Raw genomic sequence first — 12,170 nt, 5'->3', positions numbered from 1 at the left:
TCAGTATTCAATCGCAGATAGATACCAGAAGTGAACGTTTCCCCCAGTCTGCTGCATCACATACGAATAATTGATGAGTTATTGCTTATAGTAGAAGGTAAAGCATAAAGATAAAGCACATGAAGGTAACGGTTTTCATGTGGCGAAAACATGCGCCATCATATCCTGATTCTTCGTCGTATTCAAAATCCATACAAACCATGTTCCAGTGCTGATGTTTAACAAGTCTAAAGTCAATCGTTGAAAACGTCATCTCAGGTAAATTGAAAAAACTTATCAAACTATTACGTTTTAAACCTATGCATTGTCTTGCCTTATGGACTTCGTTTAGTCAATAATAGTCCACCCGCCCATTGCCGCACCTGCTTGTGTCCGCTGCTGATGCAGGCTAACGTTATCTTCCAGGTCCAGGCTCGGACACCATCCCGTTGTTGAGGTTCTGGCTACCCCTGCTCATCGGTCTCTGGGATGGGGAGTGAATAGCTCCAAGCAAGTGAAGTATGGCAAGGTTGAGGCGCAGAACTTGTATGATATTCCTAGGGTTGTTATTGCTAATTTTCATTATAACCGTGGTTTTAAAGACCCATGCACCAACAGAAAATCCATTTGATCTCCCCGGTGCTCATGAACTATTCCCACACATCGACGGAGTTGAAAACAAGGCTGACTTGAAATCCGAGCGGACAAAAGTGGATGACCCCCTAGAGGCGGAAAGGGATGCTAAACTGGAAGCAATACTGAAGAAGTATTCTCCCCCAAACTACAACCTCCATGCCTTCTACTACATATGGTACGGAAACCCAAAGTTTGATGGCAAATACATCCACTGGGACCACCCTCAGCTGCCCCACTGGGATTCCAAAGTGGCGAAGGCCTATCCCCAAGGAAGGCACTCCCCACCGGACGACATTGGGGCCAACTTCTACCCAGCTTTGGGGGCGTACAGTTCCCGGGACCCTTCAGTTCTAGAGGCCCACATGCAGCAATTACGGACCGCAGCAATTGGTAAGGCACACATCAGTTTGTTTTTGTCTCATAAATCAGCAGATGCAGTCTGTCTATGCCTATGTGATTGACAAAACTTGACCACATGTTCTTACTGCACTTCTGTTGTGTTTTGTTTCCTCAGGTGTTATTGCAGTGTCATGGTACCCACCTGGTTTGAAGGATGACAATGGAGAGCCTATAGACGACATAGTCACTATGCTGATGGACGCGGCACATAAATACAATGTGAAGGTCTGCACAATACCAATAGTAATTCACTATTATTGTTTATCATCTTTGAATGGTATTGTATCGTCATGCAATTAAGATATCGGTGAATGGTGAAACCCAGTTTCATAGTCTAAATGAATTAAGATGAGAAAAAAAATATGCTCTTAAAGTTATGAAAATATGAGGCTTGAAGTATCTGAGAGCAAAACTAGCTGAAGTTTAAATTGTCTTATACCCCAACTTAACAGGATTTCAGTTATAATTAAAATGCTCCATATTGCCCAGCCCAACTATCCCATCATATTCAAACACAAAGTGAATGAAACGGATAACAACCATTTTTCTTTATGTACATGGCCTTTGGTTTTGTTTAAGCGCAGGTTGCATTCCACATTGAGCCATACAGAGACAGAGACGAGACGTCCATGCTGAAGAACATCAAGTACATCATTGACGTGTGAGTACGTCAGCCGTCTGACCTGAGACTCACTCATCGCTCTGCAATAGTGTGTTGATGCTATGGTTTGCTCCTCGCCTTTAGATACGGAGGTCACCCTGCCTTCTTCAGACACAGGACGACCAGCGGCAAAGTGCTGCCGCTGTTCTACGTGTACGACTCGTACCTGCTGAACTCGGAGCAGTGGGCCAAGCTGCTGAAGCACACGGAGAGCGGCAGCGTGCGCGACACACCCTACGATGCTGTCTTCCTCGCCCTGATGGTGGATGAGAAGCACAAGCGGGACATCCTCACGGCCGGCTTTGACGGCCTGTACACCTACTTCGCCACCAACGGCTTCTCCTACGGCTCCACCCACCGCAACTGGGAGTCCATCGGGACATTCTGCGAGGACAACAACCTGCTGTTTGTGCCCAGCGTGGGGCCCGGCTACGTGGACACCAGCGTGCGGCCCTGGAACTTTCAGAACACGCGCAACCGCATCAACGGGAAGTACTACGAGAACGCCCTGAGCGCAGCGCTGCAGGCTAAGCCCCACTTCATCTCCATAACGTCGTTCAACGAGTGGCACGAGGGCACTCAGATCGAGATGGCTGTGCCCAAAGCGGGCCAGGCACCGTACCTGGACTACCTGCCCAACCGGCCAGCCGTCTACCTGGAGATAACGCGCAAGTGGGGAGCTATATTTGGTAGTGAGCGCCAGAGGTGGCAGGATTAGTCCCGCGGTCTGAACAGCCTGCAGTGATTCATTAATGTAAAGGCTAAACAAAGAAAAATACAAATTCATGTAAATTAAATTGTAATATATAACTAGTGGGAACAGTTGTACAGAAATATCCAAATGATTTTGATCTGTAATAAAAAAAAAAGATGTGAACACGTTTTTGTATTTTATGTTATAATTTTGTAATGAGATACTAGGTTTATTCAATTCATTAATTTAATAAAGCTTTATTAATTAAATTTATTTATACAAAAAAATGTCAATACGAAAACTGCGGTAAAATGAACATGATATTTGAATTGCATATGCACAAGGTCTATATATAGGTGTCGCACAAGGAGGGTGAACGGGTGACTGAACGGCAGTCTGGTGTTTTTACAACAGTTCTATTCATGAAGAGGAAAAAATAAAACGTCTTGATGACCTGCCGTCATTTATTCAGATCGTAATTCATGTTTTCGGCCAACAACGTTTGACTTTTTGATCATCACATGTCAGCCTATGAAAAAGCGCGTGGCTGACGGCGAATCTCAGCATCCTCATCATCATGCTACGATGCTACGCTATGCCCGCAGCAGGCTTGTCGGTAAACAGAGAAAGGTAGCGCATGGGCAGCCAGTAGGGAATTATTCCACATCACAACCCTGAGCGTTCATGGCGTCCTCCTCACACACACACAAATGATGCATTTTCTCTCCAGGAGGGAGAGCAGCGGCTTCTGGATGATATTTTGCAACCTTTTGAAACGGGCAATTAAAAGCCTATATGTTTCTGCATTCGTTGGCAGAGGGTGAGAAACGCTGCTGGGTAAGGTATAGCCGTTTCTCGGCTTCAAGACGATGGATGGGCATATCCGAATCCATTATTGCAACATCGGCGACCGGCGCAGATGTTCATTTGATATGAATTCATCAAATGCGGAATATATCGGTGTCTTTGAACAAAACAAGGATCCAGAGGGGAAATGAAAAGAAAGGTCTATTTTGATTCACGCTTGTCGAGATGGTGAGTGCAATTTGACGCTTTTCCCAAACCCGCACTCCATGGCTGAGCACGGTACCTGCTTTTGCAGCCAAATCCTCTTCAGCTAATAATGCATCTCTGTGAAAATGTGGGAATAGACCCAGTTTCTTCGTTTTTTAAAATGATTTAATTACCGATTTTTTATTAACCAATCGAATCGCAATTTACACGTTTATATTAAACGTTTCTTAATTTACTATTTATTGGGGACACCTTTCCGTCATTGTAATACGTTGTTTCACCACTGCACACTTTAAATGTCCGGATGCTATTGATTTTTTATTTTAGGGCGAATTGGCTATTAAACCCAAAAGCTTTTTTTTTTGTTAGAACACAAAGAGTCCATACAGCCTATTATATCGTAAACTTGAATGCAATCGCGAGCCAGTGATTGCCACCAGTTGTTATCACCACGGTTACCTCTTAAAATGACCTTCAGTGTTCATTGGCCGAAAATTAATTCTCACCTTGGATAAGGTGCCCTTTGATAAACGTGCCTTTGGTCAAACGGGCATGATGGTGTTAAACAAGTACAAATACAGTGTGATAGGCTAGTGCTTATCAGCGCGCACCAGAACAGAAGAATGGAATAGCACTCAGCCTTTTGCAATCACAAGCATTGGTAGTTATTGTGTTATTCTATTATTGAATGTTCCTTAAATCCTCAAAAACGCACTCTCGCGCAACCCCCCACCCCCCCCCCCTCCCTCCAGACACACACACACACACACACACACACACACACACACACACACGCACACACGCGCGCGCACGCACACACCGCACTCTCTCTCTCTCTCTCTTGCGCACACACACACACACACACACACACACACACACACACACACACACACACACACACACACACACACACACACACACACACACACACACAAACTGGTATGTCCAAATGTTCAACCTATATTCAACCGTGTTCTGTGTTCTGCTTTTTTATGCAGCATCACGTACAAGTGCGTTTGGAAAATCGAGCATTATTTTGATCGACAAGTATTTTGACAACTGCCAACTGCTTGATAGCTTATCTGGCCAACATCTGAATGAATGAAATAGTGGATCACGTGTTTTAACGCTCATCCCTATTTGCTGCCAGATAAGATATGATTAAGTCTCATGATCGCTTAAACGTGCATGGTATAAGATGCTGTTTCAGATTATATTTCACGTGCATGAACCTGTAACCTGTGTACAAGTGACCGTGGACGGTTCGGATTAATTGTAAAACCTACACCAGTTCCAGGGATACGGTCCTGTCACATGATCAGAGTTCTCCTATAATACAGTGCAGCCACTTTCTGCTATAAATGAGTCTGATATGTTAGCATGACATCGTCAGACCAATTCACAAATGCCCTTTAGTCTGGAACCTCTCTGTTAATTTGCGATTACCACGGGGCGTTATCAACGGGCGTATACCGAAATGCGTACGGAATTGGATAGACCAACAACCAATCAGAGCAGTGAAACCTGTAACACACATCAGCAGCAGCCGTCTTAGTTGTTTATTAAAATGCGTCATAGGTGTGATAGGGCTCTCGACTCATCGTATCAAAGTCGCTCCATATGAGATAAACAATTGTGATTGGCCCGACCCGGGCAAGGTCTTCTGGAAATCTGTATGAACGGTGGGGAATCCATTAGACGCATATGCCAGAGTAAATAAAACATGAGCTCGCAAGTTCGTCTGGTTCCGAGGCTACTGATAGGCCTATGTGCGGTTGAACATGGTGGAACATCATCCCTTAGTTACGTTATGGAACGGAACATTTAAAAATTGCTACACATTAAATAGTTTTACATTAAAACACAACCCAAAACACATTTAGTTGTTTATATAATAATCCAATACATCGCTTAAAGGAGAATTTCACCGGTGGAGACATGAATCTGTATTGAAAGTGGGTCATATATTTAGTCAAATAGTAACATAAATTTCTAATTTGGTGTCTTCTTGACCGAGAAAAGGCGAGTGACATTTTGGCGCTTGTGGATTGAAGACAACTCCCACAATGCCAATCAGCGTTCACTCCCTGAGGGACGTAACATAACAGCCAATCAGCGTTCACTTCTTGCAGTCCAGCGTGAATGCAGCAGGAGGATAGGCCTAAGTGATTGTTGCCGTTTGCGGTCTCCCGGAGCTCTATATCTAAATAATATAATAATATATAATATATAGGTATCTATATAATATAATATAACATAATATAATATAATATAATATATAATATCACAGCCAAAAGCTGTGTTCGCCTTCGGATGATATTATGAATTAAAGACTGCGTCGGGTTCTCGGACGTCTCTGGTACTTCCACAACAAGTAAAGACTCGTAGTGGGAGTTATCTCGGCCAGAGTCCTGCTTGACCCGCACAATTTGGATGAAACGGGTGAAAAATAATGTACTGTGTCGGACACAGGTGCGGGTCGGGTCGGACACCGGGTCGGTCACGGGTTTTGCGATGGCGAGAATTCTCCGGTGGTGGATATGTTATTCACGAGCGGAGGAATCAACTAAAGGTGGTTACACACCAAGACAACTGCCCGATCGTCGCCAGAAAATGGAGTCGGGCTATACTCTCACCGACTCGGTCAAAAAAGTGTGAAATACACACCTAGACGACTACAGACAACGCCGTACGTTCTGCGCCTGCGCGAGATGTAATGTCTCCAAAACAGCAGGAGGCGCTATCCTCCACCATGCTGATAAATTGTTCCTCGATTTCGTCGGTCCACATGGTCAAAGAATTTAATATCAACTATCAAAACGATGCCAAACAATGCATTGAAAGTGTGTGTCGCCATTGTCTGCGCTTTCACTGTTTGTATGTTTACCATCTTTACTTCTGGGCTTCACTGATTCGCTAGTCAAGGGCTAGCCCTCCACCAATCAGATTAGTAAAGACTGAACGACTGTAGTGGCCGATTATACATGTTGAATCGGCTGAAAATAATACAGACGACCTTATCGACGGCCGACCTCACCGCACACACCAAAGAGGCTCATGTCACCGACCTCTCAAGACTCACCGACGCCCGATTTTCGGCGTGGTGTGTGGCCGCCTTAAAACCGTCCACAGTGGATGATGTGCTTTTTTTGCACAGCAATCTAAAGCACCACGCCAAACACCAGGTAGTGTCATTCCCCGGCATTCCATCGAATGCTGTGTGTGCCTTCAGATGGGATTATGAATAAACGACTGCATCTCTGGTACTACATCATTGCTTCTTTAGCGGTCACACGGTAATGTCAAAGTCCATACCTTAGTGCAAATTCACACCTTTAAAAGACGCAAAAATCGTCATTTTGCATCATTGCGTCAGGAAGTGTTAAAGGTAGATACAGAGCTCTCCCATCTCAGGGGAAAATGAGGGAATGATACAGGACCATTCAAAAATATGACTGGGTTTCTAACAATACAAAGCTTAATGCAAATGGATGAAGTATCCCTTTAATTTAAAGGAATCAGCAGTGTAATGGCCCTACATTGATAGGGACACACAGTCCGTAAAAAAAACTACACAAACGCACACACACAACCACATAGACTGAATCGTTCTTTCACTGTGTACATTCTGCATCAATGCTCTTTAATGGAAATTGTACAAGGTAGGCTCAATTCTGTGGTGGTATATGTAACCCTGGACCTGCTTGTATTAGATTAATTATTTTTTAGTTTCCTCACCTATATCAATGAAAGGCCAATAACTTGAAAGTGTGCATTGGTAAGAATTCCCAGCAGCTGCCTCACCTTGACTTTCAGTGTGTCAATATTTTTTAGGTTCACATCATGCCAAACAATAGGAAATACATTATTTTTGCATTAGGCGACACATTTTTTGTGTTTTAAAATGTCTTAAGTAAAGTAGTCCAGAGCAGTCTAGAGGTTTTTAAGCCTGGTGCCAAACGGCAGAAACATTTAAAGAGGTAATCACATTATTCCACACTGGTTTTGCACATTATCAATATTACATCTGTATGGTTTGTTTACATTCCAAAAATATATATTATAATTATATATGTGTGTATATGTATATGTATGTATGTTGTTTGTGGCATACTTACCCGACACATGAATACGTGAATGAACTACAAAGCAGATTTCAACCAACAAAACATTGTTGATTTGTAACTGTTACACAGAGTTGTTGATATCATTCACACACTTGTTGGTCTGTTTGAAAAAACAGAGCAACTGTTCCTATAGTCATGGTTGCCAGGCGTATAGGCAAAGATTAAATGGATCTGTCAAAAGCAAGGTTTTTGCGCAGCATAAATCAGGCCATATTGGACAGCTGTTATAGGGACAATTGGTGTTTGAAATGGGCCTCTGGTTTAATGGTTCAGCTGCAACATGTAGAAGGTCAGAGTGCCCATAGTGCTCAATCTCTCCAGTCCACATAAAGTAATCTTGTTTAATAGTATATAGTATATATATAATTCATTCTGTGATAAAAAAAAATGTTGATAAAAAAGAGTGTGTATGTAAAATGTATGTATATGTAACCATACCGTCATGGTAAATTAACATGGCATTTGTGTTGCTTGGAGCTATTCGTGAACATTGGTTCAATTATTGTCTTCCGGCTACCATATCAACTTGTGTGTTCTTTTCTCTCTTTTTCTGTAGGAGACATCACTGAGAACTCCCATATGCTCCAGATCAGGCCATCTTCGTTAGATGCCGCATCATTGTTCTTCACTTCCAAAGCAAGGCATCTCCTCCGCTGTGGCCAAGAACGCTATCATTTTCCTAAGAGCATTGAAAGAGAGAGGAGAGTGATCCGATGTAGCATCGTTTTCCCTCGGAGCCCCTGAGCATCCGGTCTCGCTTGGATTCCCTCCACAAAGTCAAATCCACCAGGTCTGTATTATATTTTGATGCATGAATCAAATGTCATATTCGCTAAAGCCTTAGATACAGATACAGAGGACTTTATTGATCCCGGGGGAAATAGTTTTACACCTGCTCAGGAAAAACTAGCAATATAATAACAAAATAAAATACAGCTTGAACAGAAATATTATAATTATAGATACAAATTTGCATTTGATCTAATCAAGCGCAGAATGTAATAGAATAAGCATTTATATAAAATAATATGTGGCGGTTGCTTTAAACATGAACTGCACTCCTTTATTGTAAACATCATTATCATCTTTTGATGGTTCTTCATCTACATGATACATACCATGTTGTTCACCAAGATCAATTATGTTCTGATCCCATCTATGTTCCAATCTCTTATATTCCAATAATAACTGGTTGAAGGAGCCTGATATGAACACAGATTCTCCATCAGAGAATCCTTGTGGCTGATCATCCTTGTGGCTGGGCGGCATTAGCTCAGGTAGAGCAGGTTGGCTGGTAACTGCAAGGTTGCTGGTTCGATCCCCAGCTCCTCCTAGCTGAGTGTCGAGGTGTCCTTGAGCAAGGCACCTAACCCTAACTGCTCCCGACGAGCTGGCTGTCGCCTTGCATGGCTGACGCCGCCATCGGTGTGTGAATGTGTGTATGAATAGGTGAATGTTAGGCAATATTGTAAAGTGCTTTGGGTGCCCACTGGTTACAAAAAATGCGCTATATAAAAGCAGTCCATTTACCATTTTGACATAGCCAGTCCCATATGCTATCTCTGAAGTATCAGGAAGACCTGAGGCTTCTGGGTCCGGGGAAACCCTAGGGGGAGGAGGTTTGGTTACCCTCTCTTCCATGCTCCCCACTTATCGCTCAGAAGTTTGGGTTCAATCGAATCAAAGGATCATTCTATTGAAGGTTTTGCTTCTAAACACCTTGGATAAGAACATTGTTTGAGCCATCAAGTTACTTGACAAGTCGGTCTGTAGCAGGAGAGTCTCCTGATGTGCCTGCTGCGCAACTTGTGGAAGCACAATATTCCCTAGGAACCATTGCAGAGGACAGCGTAAGCCTCCATTGCATAGTCGCCCCTTTAGAGAAGGACCTTAACTTCCCTCAGCCTAACTCTCTGAGAACAGTTGCGACGGTCAAGATACAGTGGTCTACGCCATAAGCAAAGTAGGTCATGGTTTTCTAGGTTCCACCTGTACCCCTCCTGAACATCATAGCCTAACTGTGCGTTCACACCTAAAGACACAATTGTCGTCGGGTCGCGTTGTCGCCCAAGTTTTGCAGCGTGACAAATCATATTCCGTCGCTGTGCAAGTTTTAACAGGTGAACTGCCGCGCTAGATATTTTGCCCGCCAACAGTGCTTCATGCCAATTCATTCTCAACCATGGCCGAGATAACCACCATTGGATGTCTTAACCTGTTGTGGAAGAGGGAGAGACGTCGGAATGCCCGTCGTTTATGGGTTCATACTATCATACGGAGGCGCACACAGCTTTTGGCCGTGATATTATATAGCTATTTATATCTTATATTATATAATATCATATAATATTATATATAGAGCTCCAGGAGTCGCAAACGGCAACAATCACTTTCTCCTCCATGCTGCGGTTCACTGCGGAGTGCAGGGAACGGTTGGCCCGGCCAGTTGAACGCTGATTGCCTGTTATGTTACATCACCCAGGGAGTGAACGCTGATTGGCTGTCATCACGCAAATGTCGCGGCCACAAGTCAAATCTTGCCGTAGGTTTTTCTAGCGACAAATTTTGCCCAATTCGCATCTCTACGTTGACTTTGTATGGAGTCGTGTCGCCCGTCACGTTTGGTGTGAACGCACAGTTAGAACTCCTCCACAAAACGACCAAAATAGGTAGGAGGATCTTTGCCAATAGATGCTCACCATGGGGGCCAAACTGACAAAACTCTGTCTCATTAGTCTTCAACAAGCTCATGCTAATGACACTCTTGGGAGCTATAGGTGGCTGGAAAACATTGGATGCTTATATTGCTCACTGAGGTCAGTAATATAAATAAATCACTCTTAAAACCACTCTAAAAAAGTGTGTTGTGATGCCAATGGCTGATTCACAACACATGTGATATGGAAAGTTTTGCAAGCTGTGTTCTTTGCATTTACATTTTAAAGGACGTATCTATCATCATTATTATATGTATCGTGGATGTATAACAAGATACTGATTTGGTGGAAAAGGGATATGAGGGATACAATTGGATTGCATGCCTTTCTCACACTTTATTGTTCAGAACATTTTTGAGTTTGCCAAGAGATTATCTCTTGGTGGACTCTTGTCATGTGATCTTGTCCTTTTTTCTGATCAGCATCATCTCTGGGTATCTTTTCTTTGCAGGACAGAGTATGACATCTGCACCTTTCCATAGGATCCTACGACCCCTTTTGCTCGGCACATTTCTACTAGGATGCTTTGTGACTCTGTTTTTGATGTACTTTAAACCATCCACGAGCTGGCTTTCCGGTCCCGTAGAGTCCACAGCATCCACAGAGCACGGGAAGACCCTCTTCTCCACCAAGAGCGACAAGAACCTGACCACTGTCCTGGTCTGGCTCTGGCCCTTCGGACAGACGTATGACCTCACAGTGTGCAGCTCCCTGTTCAACATCGAGGGCTGCCTCATCACAGCCGACAGGAACCTCTACAACAAGTCAGATGGCGTGGTCGTTCACCACAGGGACATATGCACGGACATGTCCAACCTGCCCCCCTTCCAGAGGCCATCCTTCCAGAAGTGGATATGGATGAACCTGGAGTCCCCCTCCCACTCCTCCCAGATCCCGGGCATCGAGAACCTGTTCAACCTCACCCTCAACTACCGCCAGGACGCTGACATTGAAGTGCCTTACGGATCCATCGTAGCGGTGGAGGGGGAGGAGGACTTTGTTCCACCGAGCAAAAGCAAGCTGATCTGTTGGATCGTGAGCAACTGGAACCCGGACCATGTGCGGGTCAAGTACTACAACGAGTTGTACAAACACATCGAGGTTCATGCGTATGGACAGGCCTTCGGAGAGTACATTGCCGACCAAGACTACTACCCTACCATTGCCAGCTGCAAGTTTTACTTGTCATTTGAGAACTCGATTCATAAGGACTACATCACAGAGAAACTCTACAACCCACTTTCCGTAGGCACAGTGCCAGTGGTTCTTGGCCCTGCGAGGCAGAACTATGAAAACTTTGTCCAGGGAGATGCATTCATCCATGTGGATGACTTCACTTCGCCGAAAGAGCTGGCAGACTACCTGCTACTCTTGGATAAGAACGAGGAGATGTATCTCAGGTACTTTGAATGGCGGCGGCACTTTAAAGTGAAGAAGGCCTATTTCTGGGCAGAGCACACATGCCTGGCTTGTGATTACCTGCGAAGGCATAAAGAATACAAGGCGGTGAACAGCCTTGACAAATGGTACTGGGGTGGATAAGGCTGGCAAGGGACTCTGCAGTCTCATCTCCTTATGCTCTGATCTCTAGGCCCTTCATTCCATCTCCTGGGGGTTCTCACTGTTAAGTGCAGCGATTCCTTTTATTTCTATTTGTTCTGTTGTCAAAATTGGACATTATTTCAACATTGTTTGTAGGTTTGCCTTTCTTTGCCTTTTTCCTGATTCTTCTCTGCTTAATTTATGACTTCCATTAATTTTTTTAATTGATCTCAAATGCATGCGTTTTTTTTTGTCATACTCTTTGATATCATGTTTTGTACTTAATTTCCGAACATATTTGCTGCTATTTTGTGGCATGCTTAATTGCTGTTATAATTATCGTGCAGTGCTTGATTGGATGTATGTACTCGTACAATCTGGTTAATGTTTGTGTGTAAAAA

At 43.8% G+C, this 12,170-nt stretch overlaps 2 protein-coding genes across 2 annotated transcripts; both read left to right on the top strand.

Moving 5' to 3' along the window:
* Positions 1 to 30: 30 nt before the first annotated feature.
* On the top strand, positions 31 to 2,521 carry manea (mannosidase, endo-alpha). Its single transcript, XM_084482660.1, has 5 exons — positions 31 to 258; positions 406 to 1,005; positions 1,130 to 1,239; positions 1,599 to 1,675; positions 1,760 to 2,521. Exons 2-5 carry the CDS (start codon positions 501 to 503, stop codon positions 2,391 to 2,393), a joined length of 1,326 nt encoding a protein of 441 aa, XP_084338786.1. The 5' UTR covers positions 31 to 258; positions 406 to 500; the 3' UTR covers positions 2,394 to 2,521.
* Positions 2,522 to 10,686: 8,165 nt separating this feature from the next.
* On the top strand, positions 10,687 to 11,769 carry fut9a (fucosyltransferase 9a; the record flags this gene model as incomplete). Its single annotated transcript, XM_084481974.1, has 1 exon — positions 10,687 to 11,769. One exon carries the CDS (start codon positions 10,687 to 10,689, stop codon positions 11,767 to 11,769), a length of 1,083 nt encoding a protein of 360 aa, XP_084338100.1.
* Between the last annotated feature and the right edge of the window lie 401 nt (positions 11,770 to 12,170).

This window comes from Micromesistius poutassou, assembly GCF_964030765.1.
Source record: "Micromesistius poutassou genome assembly, chromosome: 17".
In the NCBI taxonomy this organism is placed as follows: domain Eukaryota; kingdom Metazoa; phylum Chordata; class Actinopteri; order Gadiformes; family Gadidae; genus Micromesistius; species Micromesistius poutassou.
This window is presented reverse-complemented; position numbering and strand designations above follow the sequence as displayed.